Source organism: Carassius carassius, chromosome 34, assembly GCF_963082965.1.
Source record: "Carassius carassius chromosome 34, fCarCar2.1, whole genome shotgun sequence".
Lineage (NCBI taxonomy): Eukaryota > Metazoa > Chordata > Actinopteri > Cypriniformes > Cyprinidae > Carassius > Carassius carassius.
Genome location: NC_081788.1, coordinates 21,771,651 through 21,789,278, shown reverse-complemented (window position 1 = coordinate 21,789,278; position 17,628 = coordinate 21,771,651). Strand labels below are relative to the sequence as shown.

At 36.9% G+C, this 17,628-nt stretch overlaps 1 protein-coding gene across 1 annotated transcript in view; it reads right to left on the bottom strand.

Moving 5' to 3' along the window:
• Positions 1 to 7,195: 7,195 nt before the first annotated feature.
• Positions 7,196 to 17,628, bottom strand: part of LOC132114738 (ski oncogene-like) — a 62,451-nt gene continuing 52,018 nt past the window's right edge. Inside the window, exons 2-7 of the mRNA XM_059523030.1 lie at positions 12,296 to 12,415; positions 11,630 to 11,745; positions 10,596 to 10,873; positions 9,410 to 9,738; positions 8,431 to 8,661; positions 7,196 to 7,934 (exon numbers count right to left, since the gene is read on the bottom strand). Of these exons, the coding sequence (XP_059379013.1) occupies positions 7,740 to 7,934; positions 8,431 to 8,661; positions 9,410 to 9,738; positions 10,596 to 10,873; positions 11,630 to 11,745; positions 12,296 to 12,415 (1,269 nt within the window). The 3' untranslated portion in view covers positions 7,196 to 7,739. The remainder of the gene's footprint in view (positions 7,935 to 8,430; positions 8,662 to 9,409; positions 9,739 to 10,595; positions 10,874 to 11,629; positions 11,746 to 12,295; positions 12,416 to 17,628) is intronic.

The window sequence follows — 17,628 nt, the reverse complement described above, 5'->3', positions numbered from 1 at the left end:
CATTTTAGCATCTTTTTTAGCCAGTCTGTTATTCCTCTCCACCTGATGTCTCTCCGTCTCGCTCCATCTCACTCACTAAAAAGCTGGGTCACCAACCCTTCAGCAGGAAAATCAGTAGAAACCTACTAATTCAATCAGAGCTAGACATGTTGAGGTGAGAGGGACGAGAGGTTCGAATCTGACCTGTGTCTGTCTGTTTGTCTATTTATCTAGTTACTGTAAATTCAAGTACAAACCATAAAACGTTAAAACCTTTTACACTAAAGTTCTGGCAACCACAGCTACCATAATCATACATTTTATGGATTTTATATATACTTTTTATGTATACTTTGATATACTTAAAAAAATTTTTTACCCTATTTGTTTGAATTTATGTCTGTTAATATGTGTTTGAAATTATGTATGTGTGTGTGTTTTAAAGTGAATTAGATATTTCATACAAAAAGAAAGCTTTACCTATAGATAGATATAGATATAGATACAGTATAGATATATTCACCTAAAAACACCAGAATATCAGCAGAATATCAGAAACTTGGGTGTTATTGAGTGCAAGAGTGCAAGATTTTCCGTGAGTAGACTTGTATTTTTCTCATAAAAAATATAATGACATCCTATGGAAAATGTTATTTACACCTTAGTATGTAAATAATCTTATTTTGCTATTTTAAATCACTCTTTTTTTTAACTGTACTTTTTGTTATACTATCCTACAATCTCGCCAAGGTCAAACTCCAAGGTTTAACCCTGAGAAACACAAACTGCCTTGAAGCAGCTTCCACTTGTTTACATACAACTATCATTTGACTTCAGGACCCATCATGGCCACTGTTTCTTGTGTGTGGTGAAATCCAGGTCAACTTTTACACATCTCTCATTCTCAGCTTCATTTAAAAGCCAGTGATCCTTTTACAGTGCTTACTGGTTTGCTATCTTTATCCTGTGAAAGCTCTAAGCCCGCAGTGTGGCAGTATCTGTAACCCTGCTACAGGCAGGTTCTCCCAACTTACATGTTCATACGCTCACAACCACAGTGGAAGTTAATGGCTCCTAAACGTAACTTACTGTAGGATGAAACAGGAAAGAGAAATGACCAAGAAATCACCAACTGTGGGAAATTGTTTAATATAAAGTTTTTAAATTTTACCCCCATTTGGATTAAAATATCTCTTAATTAATTTTTTCAAGATAAATTGAAGAGTCATTGATCTGAATGTACAGTTTCTATAAAAATATTTTTTATATAAATAAACAATATTATATGTTGTTATATATATATATATATATATATATATATATATATATATATATATATATATATATATATATATATATACAGTACAGACCAAAAGTTTGGACACACCTTCTCATTCAAAGAGTTTTCTTTATTTTCATGACTATGAAAATTGTAGATTCACACTGAAGGCATCAAAACCATGAATGAACACATGTGGAATTATATATGGAATTATATACATAACAAAAAAGTGTGAAACAACTGAAATATGTCATATTGTAGGTTCTTCAAAGTAGCCACCTTTTGCTTTGATTACTGCTTTGCACACTCTTGGCATTCTCTTGATGAGCTTCAAGAGGTAGTCACCTGAAATGGTCTTCCAACAGTCTTGAAGGAGTTCCCCGAGAGATGCTTAGCACTTGTTGGCCCTTTTGCCTTCGGACTGCGGTCCAGCTCACCCCTAAACCATCCCGATTGGGTTCAGGTCCGGTGACTGTGGAGGCCAGGTCATCTGGCGCAGCACCCCATCACTCTCCTTCTTGGTCAAATAGCCCTTGATGCCTTCAGTGTGACTCTACAATTTTCATAGTCATGAAAATAAAGAAAACTCTTTGAATGAGAAGGTGTGTCCAAACTTTTGGTCTGTATTGTATATCACAGAAAACTTTTCATTGGTGACATATTGGTATTCTTATCAAAAATTGTTATTATCTGAAAAAAAAGATAGAAAAAAAAGAATTGTTTATTTTTAAAGAAAGCACACAATGCACCTGGAATAGTCTAATAAATTAGCATTTTTTTTTTTCAGATTTTTTTTCTTCAAACAAATAAATATATATTTTTAAATAAACCACTATGTTTGCTTAAATGTGATTACTTGATAATTAAAACCCGTCTGATATTATTTCAGTCTTTCAAACAGTCAAACTGTTTATTTTATTAAATATATTAAGATATACATGAAAATGTAGACTTAGCAGCAATTAAAATTAGATTATATAAATGTTAAAATATATTCCTATTTGTTTTTTTTAAACATAACATTTACCACTTGTGATTATAAACATACGTCACAGAACTGATCAAATCAATTGTAAATACTTACAAAATGTGCTGTTTTTTTTTTTTCACCAAAAATGATGTCACTCTGCTGAGGATGAAATTGTAAAAACAGGTAATCTCTATTTCCAAAAATAAATAAATACAACAACAATAATAACAAACATTTCACTCAGATAAATAGGTACAAAAAAAAAACCTTGCACATGGAATAACTCATAATAAATGGTTATTTAAAAAAATATGCATTAATTGTATTTTGTGATAATAGAAAACTGACTATGAATCAATGAACAGTTTATTCCATCAAATATATTAAGAATTATATAAAAATACCTACTGCATAGGAGAAATTAACCTTTTATAAATGCATTTCCATCTCTCCCAAAAAGATGGATCACAGCAGAACAGTTTTGAAGAACAGGAGCTGTTTGACAGGTTCATCCATGCATGTTGCTTGTGATGGAACCACCAGAGAACACCTGGGAGTTTTGCCCCATAATTTTCCGGCTGGATAAATTATTAAAGAGGGTTGGCGAACAACAACTATTAAAGCATCAGTCTGCAGAGCAGCCGAGACCAGAAGGCATCATTCAAAGCTCAGCTTTATCAGCATTAAACCCAATGACACCCACATCACAATGCTTTATAAATGTAGGACTAGTGAATATTTGGCAGTATAAGACAAGTTAAAACAATTAATAATAATAAAAAAGGGGGCATGTCATTTTTAGGCTTTAATCTGAATAGACAACAGATGAGGCTAACCTGTGTGTAAAACAAATACAGTGAACTAATTGTTTTCATATGTGAGGTTATGTTAGTCATTTATCTGTCTTTTGGCACGGAGCATCCAGAGAGACAGAAGAAATCCAACTTCATGTTTGTAGTCATTCCCCTGGGAGATTAAAAGAACTACATTTCCCGTAACATTACTCAAGTCTTCATCAAAATCGAGTCTGTCGGGCCAGACATGCAGTCACACAGGGTCAATTTGAATTGACTCATGTCCATCTCCCAAGGTCCACTGATTCAATAATGCCATCACTGTTCAATGTCACATTCAAAATGGAGCACTTCTCCCAGCTTTCTGAGAGCGTTTTTCATTTCAACATGAGATATCTGTTTAGACAAGGTGTCTTACTGCATAAAAAAGGTTTAGATTACAATTGAAGACAAATTGTATTAGCTAATTTACATAAGCCAAATGAAATATTACTAATTTTTTAAGTGAAGTTACGTGGCCAAATATGATGACCCATACTCGGAATCTGTGCTCTGCATTTAACCCATCCAAGTGCACACACACACCGTGAACACACACCAGAGCAGTGGGCAGCCATATTCAGTGTTACTTTTTTTAGTGTGCAATTCATTATTATTGTTGTTGTGATGTCAATCAAAATATATAATTTGTATTGTGATTATTTAGATGATATGCATTTTTTATTCCTCTATTCACGTGCAGTTCCTCATCTTAAACGGAGACAAGGCCCTGCAAAGGTACTTCCTGAATAATTAATCAGCAAGCTTCATAGATCTGATTCATTGGCTCATGTGAGCCACTAATACCATCAATGAAAAGAGCTCTAAATTATATCTTCATTTCACCTGTTAAGCAGGAGCAACAAGTGAACACATTTTCTTTGAAGGATCAACAGAAAGAATATTTCTAATGAATTTATCATATATAATTTACATATGTCTAAGTGAAGGTGCAGTGAAAAGGTTGGTTATTTCAAAAGAAAAGAAGGAAAGATGATGTTCCACTGAAACTGAAATAACAAACAGAACAAAAGGTTTCTGGACAAACAACTTTATTTTTGATTATGGGTCTATACACTGTACATCCTGACACTGCAGTATATAAGCCGAACTACTTTCAACTCTAATCTCATAGAGCTCTCTATCTTACATTATAGTCCATGTGGGGGGTTTGACGTCTTAGAGGGAAAAATTGGCCAGATCCAAGTGTATAAGCGGCATCAGTAGTAGAAGAAAGCATAATCTCTTACATAAAAATAATTTCAAGAGTTGCAAAGTTTATAGTATATTGTTATAGCAGCAGTGAAGGGCTAAGATGATATATCGGCATGAAAAAAAAACAGATTGTTAAAATAAGAATCTGAATGCCTGATTCAACCAAAACTGATGTTTTTGATATTTACTTGAACGTAACAAAACATTGATAAGCAAAAAAAAAAAAAGGCATGAAATGAACAGATTAAATGACTGAATATGCTTGCACTGGGAATACAACCTTTGAAATAATTGTTTTTAAAACATTCTCTTACTTTTTTGTTTTTAAAAACACAACATAAAGTATATCAACATTATGCAAGGTTTTTTTCTCATTCTGACAAACAAAAAAACTAAACAAATAAACAATATACATTTATGATACACTTTTTTTGTAAAATGAAAAGAAAACGGCTATATACATTGGTGAATTTGTACTTTCATCATCAGACTGGCTAATCCTGCTCATGTTATTATTGCTGTATTTTAGATCTTTTTTATTAGCAAAAAAATGGCTCCTTTAGAAAAAAGTCTGCATTTTTAGTTTTATATTGGGAGCAAAGGAACCTCTGTGATCAATTTCTCCCTTTTTATAGAAAATCGCAAACAAAGTCAACTACACATATCAATTTGCGTGTAAAAACATCTACAAAACTCATCGGAAATATTATTATTTATTTTTTATTTTTTGGTCTGTAAAAACACACAGCCCCTTGCTACTGTTAAGACACTGAGCTTCCTATAGACCCCCGATTAGTATCTTCGCTGTAGCCTGCAATGTTCAGGTCAGAGCATATCATATCATTTCAAAGGCTCTTTTTACATCTATAGCAAAGGTAACCTCTTAAATATATTTTTGAATCCTTAAAAAAAGAAGAAAGAAAAGTTTATTTATTCCGATGTTCATTTAAAAGCTATCTTAGTATAAGATTTAAATTCTTCTTTACCAGTGGCAATTGGAGCATTAAACTCTGCTATGCATTTTTCTTGTATTTAATTATAGAAAACAAAAAACAAACAAAGGAATACTGACAGACTGGCATTAAACCCTATCAAATAAGCTGTGGCTTGCTCTTAAGCAATGATAGTCAAGTTCATTCTGGCAAAATGGGGTGAGCCAAAGAGGCTCCCCCAAATGACAGTGCAAATGGGACGTCCCGCTCTCACCATCTGACCGCTGCCTGGAGCAGTTCAATGCACCTTACAGTCGGCCACCGTGGAAAGGGGCTCAATAATTGTTCCTCTTCTGGAACCCCAAGGGCCCAAAGACAGGCACTTGAGGGTCTCCAGCATTGCATATGCACATAAGATTTGTATTTAGCCCAAGAGTAATGCCGTTAATGTTGCGTTTATGATTGTTAAGAGCTGAAATTTATTGTTAAGAGGTTTTGTTTTCCTTTAAAATTGCTTTATATTGCATAACACAATAAAACAACTTACATATAGTTTTAATGCCCCATAATGAATATACGAATGGCAGACTTTTATCTTTTTCTTTTGCAAAATTCCATGCATATTAAAGAAATAACATAAGCTTGCTATTAAAAGAAGGAACATAAGCAATAAAATATTCACATAATCTGAAAAAACATCTGCTATAACAACAACAACAACAACAAAATGAAAAGAGCCAAAAATGTAACATACATTCTGATTGCATTGTACCCAATGTTTATAAATCACTTATAAAATATATGTATTTTCAACAAAATCTTTTTCAGCTAAGTGTGTGAGCATTTTAAGATGCATTTATTAAACCATCTAGACGTTCTTTCGTTCGTCAGCCATCCTCTTCTTGTTTTGTACACTGTAATACGCTCTTGCTCTTGCATTGATATTTAGACTCCCTTTTACCAATTCATGACAGTTTGTGTGCCCTTTTCATTCCAAACGGTTTTAAACCTGATTGGGAACTGTTCAAAAACTGTAGGAATTCAGGACAGTAACAGTAACACTTCAGCAACGATTATAATCATATATAGATAACTATGATAAATGTTGAATTAAAGTCAGATTGAGGGAATGGATGTTTGCGCCGTCCACACTTCAGCAAGCAAGTATGTAGAACCTTTTTTATTTTCTTCTTGCGGTTTTATATACAATATTTTGTCTTAAACATGATTACATTGCATTTATTAAAACGGCATATAATTAACAAAATGTTTATTTAAATTTTATATTTAGGTATACTAAAAACTCTCTGAGATAAATGTGTGGGAGCATTTAAACAGTATTTTGTAATGACAAAGTGCGATTCATTATTGTAAAGTAAAAAAAAAAAGCGTAAAGAAAAAAGAAACATTTTCATATTTACATATTATAATTTACTTAAAAAGAACAATTTGTGGTTCTTGATCACATGACACCTCCTGCCCTAGAAGATGTATTTTTTATGCTTTTCTTTTATTCTCAAAAACGTCCGCCCACGTTCGTGAGCCGGGCCGGTTGTCAGCATCTCAGCCCACGGAGAAGCTGTATGCGTGTGTGATGAGAAGAAATCCAAACCCATGCAGACCGTAGGAGCCACAAACCCCTGATACCACACTGACCATGATCTTAAGGTTTTGACCCTCAAACGCACTCGTGGCGTTTCACACCACAGCTTGCAAGGGGAGCATTTGTTTGCAGTTAAAAGAAAGTGCTCTGGCTTGATCATAACACTTACTTGAATACAAATATCTCTCCCTTTCAACAGCGCTGAACTTCTCCACCTCTAGCTCTCCAAAGCCCTTCAACGCTCTTCTGACCAGTATCTCTTTACCATTGTTAAAGATACAAGTGTGTGTAACCATTTGTCTCCATGGCTTCTTTTAACTAGCATAACATGTATGTACAAGTAAAAGGGGGTAAATCTGAGGCTTTGATAAGTCACTGAAGTTTTTATCTCATACACGCTCACTAACAAGTCTCTTAAATAGCTTATTACAAAGTGATTTTCGTCTTAGTTCCTTAAAACGAGATAGGAAATGACAGGAAACAGGAATTTCTGATGGGATGATGATGAGTCCTTGTCTCTTCAATAACAACGTGGACCGGACAGCATGCTTAAAAATTGCTTTGTAAAATTTTTCATCATCATTACCAATTGTTTTTCATAGAAAAGTCTTAGTTTCAAAATGTATTCAGTTTCAGGCACAGTTAGCTTTTGTGCTATTGGCTTCTTTCCGAATGGACTTGCATTTTTTTTCTTCCTTTTTACATCTGGTTGGAGGCGAGGTGCATTTCAGTGCTCTCAAAGTAAACCTTTTTCAAAAATGTGTCTAAATTTCATCAAAAACTGTTCAGGATACCTCCGGATTTGCGCTGGCTAAGAGGCAGGTGGGCGGGAGTTCACCTGCGTGCTAGTTGACATGATTGGGCGGTTGGTGCTGTCAATCAGGACGGTGTTGATGTGAATTCGGTGGAGTCAAGAAATAGAGGATTAGTTGGAGTCTTTGGCGAGTGGATGTGGTGCATCTGTGCCGTTCATGCTGGGGCTTTTGGGCCACAGCTGTTCCTGTAGCTCCTTGACCACTCTCTCCAGGTGCTCCCTTGCATCCCGCTCTTGCATCAGATCGGCTCTCAGCTGCTCTCGGTCTGCCTCGGCGTGCTGCAACTTTACTTGCAGGTCTTCAATCTGGAAATGTACCACATAAAGATGATGAAAGATGAATAAAGAGGCCACAAATTAGAAGCAAATCAAATCGCACTGTATTCCACATGTAGCTTACAATGTATTCTAATTTTCAATGTGTGAGTCTGAAACACACAACTCTGACAGGAAGTAACCCTGTTTCCTTCTGAGAAATGAAACGTGTCTTGTCAGATTTGCGATGCCAAACCCAGTCTGAGAGTTCATTTGAAAGTGTGTGTGGGTGGGGTGTCATGTTACATCAATCTAAGCATACCTTCGATTACTCTTCATTAAACAGACACTTGTTTATCCTGAGCCACTTCCAGTACATTTATAGCACCGGGACAGTCACTCTGGGAACAATCTGTGGTTTAGTGTCTTGCTCAAAGGCATAACAGCTCTAAATCACACCTTTGAACCCATGACCTTTCGTTTACAAGCCCAGATCTTTAAATGCCTATCTCGGTAACAGCGTGTGTATGAATGTGATTGAACTAACCTGTGCAGAGTACTTGGCTCGCAGACGGCCGGCCTCACAGCCCTTGTCACACACTCGTAGCTGTCTGGCCTGCTCCAGGTCTCTCTTTAGCCGAATGCGTGACTCGTTGGCCTCTCTCATTTTCCTCTCGCTTTCAGCACGCAGACGCTCAATTTCCTTGCGCAGGTTCCTCTTCGCCTCGGTTGCTTCACGGAGCTTCTCCTTCTTAGCAACACGGAGAAACTCCAACTCCTGTGGAAGGCATGGGAATAAACTGATGATTACTCACTCTGAAATAAATGTGTGTGTGTGTGTGTGTGTGTGTGTGTGTGTGTGTGTCTGTGTGAGAGATATATTGAGAGAGAGAAATAGAGACTTATGGAAACATTAATATAATGAATACAAAAACACAAGTCCTATTGTACTGAAAACTGCTATGTTTTAGCCCGTACTTGAACACCGAGTTGGTCTCATGAATGAAGTTGCACTACATAGTTAAAAAAGGGTTGCACCCTATTCAGTTTAATTTCTGTTTAGTATACTACTGCTAAAACAATGCAGTGTTGTTATTTTCAGAAATATGGCAATACATATATGGCAAAATATATATGCATACATAATTATAATAATTATATTAAATATAACCTTAATTATTTTATAAAATAAAGGGTGCTGTTGACAGATAATTATATAAGATATCATATTAAAGATATTATAAATGATTATATTTAAACAGAATATAAGTGAAAATTATATATAATTAACATATATTGCTTTATGAATATATAAAGTGAAAGTTCAAAATCACATGTATGACTCATCATTGCAAAGATGAAATAATACCTCTAGTGTGCTGTTGTGTGAATTCATTCTTACATAAATTTCTGCATTAAATTCAATGGAACAATTTACATAAGAACGGATTTATAAAAAAAAAAATCATGTTCCATGAATCAATGTCTCTGTAAATGTGTGTGTGTGTGTGTGTGTGTGTGTGTACCTGCTGGAGGTTCCGTTTGGCCTGTAAGGCAGATCCCAGCTTCTCTTCCTGTTTTACCCTCATCTTTACAATCTCATGTAGAAACTTTTCCTTCGACTCTTTTGAGTCCAGGCCATTGTCAAGAGCCTGCCTCAGAGTCTCCAGCTCTGACTCCAGGTTCGTCATGGCATGTCCCTCCCCCCCAGACACCAGAGGACCTTCTGGGGGCCCGCTGACTGGCGTCAGAACTGCTGGTAAGGTGGCTCCGGGGCCAGAGGGAGAACTCAAGTCCTTAGCAGAGCTCGAGGATGTAAAAGACGGGGAGGAGAGTGAGGAAAGCGATGAGTTGACTGAAAGAAAAAGAAAAAACAAGATCGAGAAGAGACATAATTTAGTGGTGGATCAGCCTACGTGGGCTTCATTGGTTCTTATATCTGCCAGTTTCTTCAAGCACCTGTCAAACACACAAGATGAGCTTTGAAATGAGCCGTAAAGGACGAGGAACGAGAGAACCTTTATTGATTTTCTGCCACATTCACACAAGAGCTGTTACTGTTCTAATCCACCTCTCTCCAGAGCGCTCAAGGTTGACTGAAAATGAACTGTGTGCAAATTAAGTGTGAACAAAATCTTAATGTATTTAAAGGAGCACTTTTGTTTCACACCGCAGACAAAATCAAGGGTAGCTGTTAAAACACTCTAAAACAAGATAAATTATCCCAAATTGCTCCTTAAATACATTAACATTATGTAACATTCCTTTATTTATTTAAAAGGAAATAATTGTGATTCGCCTCTTATTTTGTAAAAAACTTGAGTAAGGCATTTTAGATACAATGTAACATGTACAGCCTTAATACTTGTGGTTTTACTGTCTAAACAGTGTGTATTTTGCACCACAGATGTCCAATGTGATTGCATTCATCATTTTCCAAAGTCAAAATCATTTTGTCTGTGATATTACATATTGTTATTATTGATTAATCTTGAAAACAGACATACGTAATAGACACTTTTGATCACCTAAATAAAAGTAGTAATTGTAGTAACTGTCACTTTTGATCAAAGGTAGGTATCACAACAATATAATGTACAGCATAAAATAATTAATAAATTTTCTGCTGTCAGTAATGCTTAACATGCTTTGAGGCTGGAACATTCCTTTAATGAAATGGAATGACAGTGAAATGGTGTGTGGTGCACTCACATTCCTCACGGCTCTCCACTTCCACCTCCACATCCGAGTCTCGCTCCTCCTGTGAGGGTGGCAGGGGTTTGCTGGCAGTGGCCGAGGGGCAGGGCTGTGGGCTAGGGTGGGTCTCACATGTCAACCTTCTCTTCCTCCCCCTGCTGGCACCTTCATTTTCCGCCCCATGTGGGTGTGAGCTGCTGGGTGCGGTAGGTGAGGCTTGCCCTCCTTTCTGGAGGGGTGTCAGAGCTACGTTGGGGGCCACTGCGCTCTCCAGGCTCTTGTAGTTGTAGAAGCTGCAGAAGAGGATTTGGAGTGAGTGAGCAGATCACATATGCAGTGATGCTATTTTTTTGTAACAGTTCACAAATGATGCACTACAGGTTGCTGTATGCTGTGCTTGCGTAATGGCGTTATCTAACATCATCTTAAAGAGTATGGGTTATTTAGAAGTGAATAATCCAAACCAAATGGCAGATTGACAGGAAAAAAGCATCTCTGCAACCCACAAACAAAGGGTGGGGAGAGAACAAAGACTATTGCTAACAGTTTCACAGAAACCGATCTGGGCTCAAAGCAGTGACTCACCCTAACCCTCTCTAGTTTACGATGGTAAAGTTAAAACCACATATATCTAAGCAAACATTGGCCAACGGGCTTGCATCATCCACCTCACAGATCTAAACCTTATGCCGAACCGCAACTGAGCATGACTAACAAGCTAGTTTACACTGGTTTCACACAAGTGAACATATAGACACCCTTTCTTAATGTTCCAGTTACAAACTTTGTGTACTATATAAAATCTTACATAAAATGATTTCACTGGTTGATTTGGTGGTTAAGTGGTCATCACAAAATAAAAAAATCAATTTGGTGAATCATTTTGTTGTTGGATTGAATCACTTGCATGAACCAACTGAACAAACAGATTTTCTAAAAAGAAACCACACTTTTTTTTTAAAGAACTGAACTAATATGATGCAATTATTGACCAATCAGAATCAAGATTTTTTTTAGAGTGCCATGTAATATTTATTCTTATTGTTTACCTGTCGCGTAACATGCTAGTAGGTCTGCTGTCTCCCTCCTTATCGCCAACAGAGATGTTTGGAGACCATGGCCTGAAGGCAGACGGTCTCTGTCTGGGCTGGATGCAATTGAGCCCCTGCAGCAAGACAGAAAGATGTTAACAGACGTCTATTGTGTTGCATACAAGTTTTTCACAGTAGAGAACACAATCAAAATGCATTCTAACATGAACACAGAGAACAGAGACCATCTGCACAGAGAGCATGAAAAATATTCTTTACTTGCCGAAAGTCTCTTGAATTTAACAGACAGAGTGAGAGAGACAGATAAAACAAGCTTGAAGAATGACCAGCAGTACAAGTACATTGAGGTCACTGTGTTTGCTTGAAATCGGAGAACTATGCAAGCCTATTTGCAGGCTCTCTTCATTTAGGAGAATTGATTTTTTTTTTTATTCAAAAGAACATCATCAGTTATTTTGGGTTGAGATCTTGTTTCAGAAGAATTTGATTCTTTGCGGCAAAAAAAAAACATTTGCTTGGCTCCAAAAATCTTAGGAACGGCCAAGTTTTGTACACAGACTCGTATAATATTAATATATAGATAAATATATAATTATCTGAACTCCGTACTCTCATACAACTATGCATCTACCTACAACAACAACAACTAAAAAGCTTTGTAACCTTATTGGCTGATGCAGAGAGGGATCGTAGCCAATCAGGTTGCTTGTCTTTGTCTCCTGAGGGCGACTGTGCTGGAAAGTCATCATGTTTAGACTTCTTGGCAGGAATGGGATCAGACGCCTAGAGAGGGAAGAAAAGAAAGCCAAAAAGAGAGAGAAACGATGAGTGTTGCTCAATATGAAGAACAATGAAGTCATCGTCGTTCTGATTTGTTACATTTCATGCATACGCTTTCGGATCAGTGCACTTCGTACTGTCTAGTCAGGCATTCAGATGCCCTACGGCCCTCTGTAAACTAGAGAACAGTAATAGCAGGATCGATGCATGCAGTCGGTCACATTAAATGAGAGCCGCGCCAGAGGGTGCCTTTCAATTCAGACACGGCTGTGAACTGCAGGAGACAGGTGCAAAGGGAACGTATCTGAGGAGTAAAACTGTGAATGTTAAATTTAGTACGAGTGTTGACACTATGTGAGACTGCGTGTATGTATGCCGGAAGGAAAAGGTCGGATGTATTGTTCAGATGCTTAATAGGTTGAAAGAACCATCTGCTTTCATGTTGCCACGTGAACACGCGAGTGCAAATATACGCCAAGCCAGTATTTGTTTAATTCTGTCACTAATGGTTGTGAGATGACCTCACTCCTGCTGGATTCCTCACTGACTGCAGTATAATCCTTAAAATACACTGTCCTTCCTTTTCTACACTCTCATTTACTCTAGAAAACCTGCAGTGTGCGCCACTTACACCTTTCTCACTTATTAACACAAGCCGCAGACATTTAAATGCTCAAATAATGCACAACGACTGGACAAGCTGTATCAGCCTCTGGCTATAAATCTGCACCAACTTTGTCTGGTGGACTTTGAGAGCCTGTGAGAGCTATTTTCGAGCAGAGCTTCTCGTGGGAATGTGAGAGGAACCCAGCTGACAAACTGCAGCATCCCGGCCTAGTGCCTTAACTGGCCCGGCAGCAGGGGCTTCTGGGTAAGATGCTTCCAACTGGGTTGCACGGTGTCTGGAAGGTTTGACACAGTTAAAGGTAAAAGTCTCTTTTTTCCAGTCAGAGATGCAAAATATTTCGTTTTTGAATAAACGCAGTGGGGGAGTCAATTACTTTCAGAGTGAAAAGAGGGTCATTCATGCAAAAGAACACACTTTTGGGCTGGTGCTGTTTGCATAAATGAATGATTGCATCATGTATGACCTCATTAAGCAGCAGACCGGTCTGCTTGGGCGTGGCAAATTTTCAGCAGCACAGCGGGATTATATGACCCCGAAAACAGCCACTTGCCACGTGCCTGTGTTTATTCATGGATTAGACCTCTGACATAATGGCACCAAATCTGGGAGATCTTCCCTGGGCTAAAAAAGGCCAAAGGTTTCTGCATCCTAGTACATCAATTAGATAGGGTGCTTACTTACATACAAGAAAAAAGATGGAGAATGAGATCCAAGCAGAAAAGCTAAGAAAAAGAGCCACTAGACCCAATTTTCATTAGTCAAAGGAAAGAATACTTAACTAATTTAGACTATAGATATATATTAAACTATTATTAACTTTTTTGGACTATAACTTAACTTTTTTCTCTCTCACACACACACACAGAGAGAGAATGGAAATTATATATTCTAAAAATGTAAATAAAATAACTTGTAGTATATTAAAACAGTTCAGTTTAGTGTTTTATATTTTTTATATTTTATAATATATAATATATATATATTTTAAATTATAAATAAGATTTACATTTTGTATATAAAATAAAATAAAATATAGACACACACACACACACACACACACACACACACACACTGTTTACTGTAGTGTAAAAAACTAAATCTAAATGAAAAACTAAAAACTAAACTGAATTGTTTTAAATGCAACTGAATGGACAAACAAGTGAATTTAGGCATCACAACATTATATAATTGTAATGAATGCAATGGCAGAATTCTAGACTCTAGTAAGCATCCTTAAATAACATCCTTGTAGCTTAGTCTGGGTCTTCCAGCTGGACTCTTTGTGGTCCCCCTACAACACATCAGCCCAAACCAGAACTCTGACATTGACTGGACAGTCACTCAGATAAAATATATAAGTATATACAAAAGACAAGTCAAACAGACAAAATAGATATTTTGGATTTAATAGTGGACTTCTACCTGACAGCCACTAATGTGTGCAGTTGAAGAAGGACTGCAGTTGAGACAGGGCCAGAGAAAGCCAGAGATCTTTCAATATTGCTACTTTTTCTATCTTCTTCTCTGTATATTAGACTCTCTATGTACCAGAATGTCGTTTTCACAGTCATTGCTTCCTCTTTTCTTTCTTTCATCTGATGGGCAGCAAAGGGGTCTCGTTTCAGTACCCCCTTTTAAACTTCTCACATCAAACAATGTGCTTGCAGGTGAAAATGGCACCAACCCGTGCAGCATCTTAGTGTGTGTGTGTGTGTGTGTGTTTGTGTTGTATGTGACAGAAAGCATGCTGTAGACTGGCATCCAAAGCATTGTGAGACATGTAGACAGGAAATCACACCTTTTGATATGAAGCAGGACGCAGCAGCATGCGAGAGACATACTTAGATATGAGCTCAGCCCCAAATAAAGCACTAAGCATAATCTCCCTTTTGTCTTTCTGAGGAATCTTGTACCTTGTTATCGTCATGTTAATTCTGTTAGAAGACAGTGCATAGATGTCTTTAAACTGACTAAATAAGACACTCGCACACTAAAAACAGGAGTTCACAGGATGGACACATTTCTGCAAAGCGGTTTAAAACTGCAGGTGTCTGAGGAAGGGCGGAGTGACCCACACACACACACACACACATTCTGCCTTGCACGTTGGTGTGAAAATGGAAAGAAAGACTTTTGCTAGAAGATTTTTTTGTTGCCCGCTTGAGGGATGACAGAGGAAATGTGTTTCGAAGGGCTGAACACCCACATGAACGTTCACTTCTTGCCACATTACACACAATTAACCTACTAAACAAGCTAATGGAGTTGCTAAATCGCTTCTCCTGTCTCGACATCCTTATAATGCTACCCCTCCCAGTCTAGTCCTGTTTCCTGTAGCACAGATTGCAGGATTTCCCTCCTAAACAAGCAATTGCATTCCAAACAAACATGACTGACAGAAACTTCCTGATGTGACGCTGCCAATGTAAACATCTTCCTATGGTCTCGCTGTGTTGCTGCTTAAAAAAGCAATTAGCCAATAAGAATGTAAGTGATTATACTACAGGAAAGGCACAATGTGAAGCCTAATATGTTTTTTATATTAATATAAATTATATTACTTATATTTAAAATAGTATTAAAATCATCAAAATTTACACTACATTTACATTCATTCATTTATTCATATAACAAGTCTCAGTTAGGTTAACACAGTACATGTAGCAAGGGCTTTTAAATAATGTAATAAATAAAAAGAAAACATTAAATATGAATTTTAAATAATTAATTAATATTTTGTACATTACTATTTTACTTCATGCTCTGACTAAGAATGAATAAAATACTATTAGTATGATTATAAAATACTATTATTCTAATTAATATTAAATTAGTATGAATATTTAAAACTTTCCAAGTAATATAGTGCATTATAAAAAATACATATATTACCATTTTATTTATTACATTTGACCTTTATTCAAAAGCTTTTCTTAACACAAAATGTTTTAACATTGCTTTTCTAATCAGACGATTAGATTCATAAATATCTGCTTTAGAATTTTTTATAGTTACTCAAATTCAAATCGGGTTATCTGAAAAGTTGTGACTAGCTTGACAAGCATGGCTGGTTCCCATCTGTGAAGTTCTCCACAGACAGGTTTGACTGATGAACGTTGCTATTTAACTGTGAGACAGGTTAAGACTATGAGACAGGTGTTTTTGAAACAAGCTTATATATCCAAGCAAATGCGAATGCCAAAAGAGCAAACCAGTTTTTTGTTTTGTGTGAGCGTCAGTGTGTGTAAACGATACTCCACCCTCTCTCTGACCTGAACATGGCCTCCCCCTTGAGCTGAACTACAGGCCTCAACCGGAAGGGAGGAACTTCCTGTAAAACTAGCAGAGCGCAGCTATCCCTCTCTCCCTCTGTCTCTTGCAGTCTTCAAATGGGTTGTCATATTTCTCACCAGGCAGTGACCACAAAAACCTTAACCGTACAGGTGTCAGACTAAACATGATCCATATGGTCCACAATGTTGCATTTGAAAGAGTTTTGTCTATACGTTGAGGTGATCAAAAGTGAAATCTCTCATTTAATTTCAATTAGAAAGACTGTCAATTCTAGGTATGAACTTTCTTTGCGACAAGCATCTCAAAGACATATGCAAAAGCATTCGGCTTCAAAGAAAATTCCTTTCTTCCCAAAGGAATACGGTTCGATTGGTGGTAAACATGTGTTGTTCTCTGAGAAATCTGGGTTTTGGGGAGGTAGAGGTGTAAAGTGTAAAAAACTGTGAAACGAGTGATTTTTCTCTCTCATGCGTTTGCTCTCTGGGCGAGTACCCAGCTCATTAGGAATGTGGTGTCTGTACCCAAGACGGCTAGAAAAAACACCTCCCTAACTATGCCAGTGAACACATACAGATGATTGCTGTTTTTCTCACTTCCTCAGATGTTTGTGAGACTCTTGTGACACTTTTGTGTTTAATCGTGTTTGTTTACCTGTAGATTCAATCTACAGAGCATTCACACCGAATACGGTTTCAAATAGTTTCATCATTCATCATCATTCTTTTTTTTCAATTAGTTTTTGCTGCTTATAGCACATTGTTAGCATTAAACAAAAATAAAATTTGAATGTTTAAAGGGTTACTCCACCCCAAAATTAAAATGTTGTCATTAATCACCCAGATGTCATTCCAAACCCGTTAAAGCTTCGTTCGTCTTCGGAACACAATTGAATATATTTTGGATGAAAACCAGGAGGCTTGTGACTGTCCCATTAACTGCTAAGTAAATAAACTGTGTTTAGCAGATGATCTCCAAAATGGTACTATACGGTGATGCGGAGAGACACAGAGGAGACAAATTGTTGAATAAAGTCATTATAACTTTGTGTACAAAAAGTATTCTCGTCACTTCATAACATTACAGTTAACCACTGATGGCAGATGGACTATTCTGAAAAAAAATGTCTTTTATAATTTTCTGGACCTTGACATTGCAATTTACTTGGCAGTCTATGGGACAGTCACAAGCCTCCCGGTTTTCATCCAAAATATCTTATATTGTGTTCTGAAGACGAACAAAGCTTTTACGGGTTAGGAGTGAAAAATTTTCATTTTGGGGTGGATTATCCCTTTAA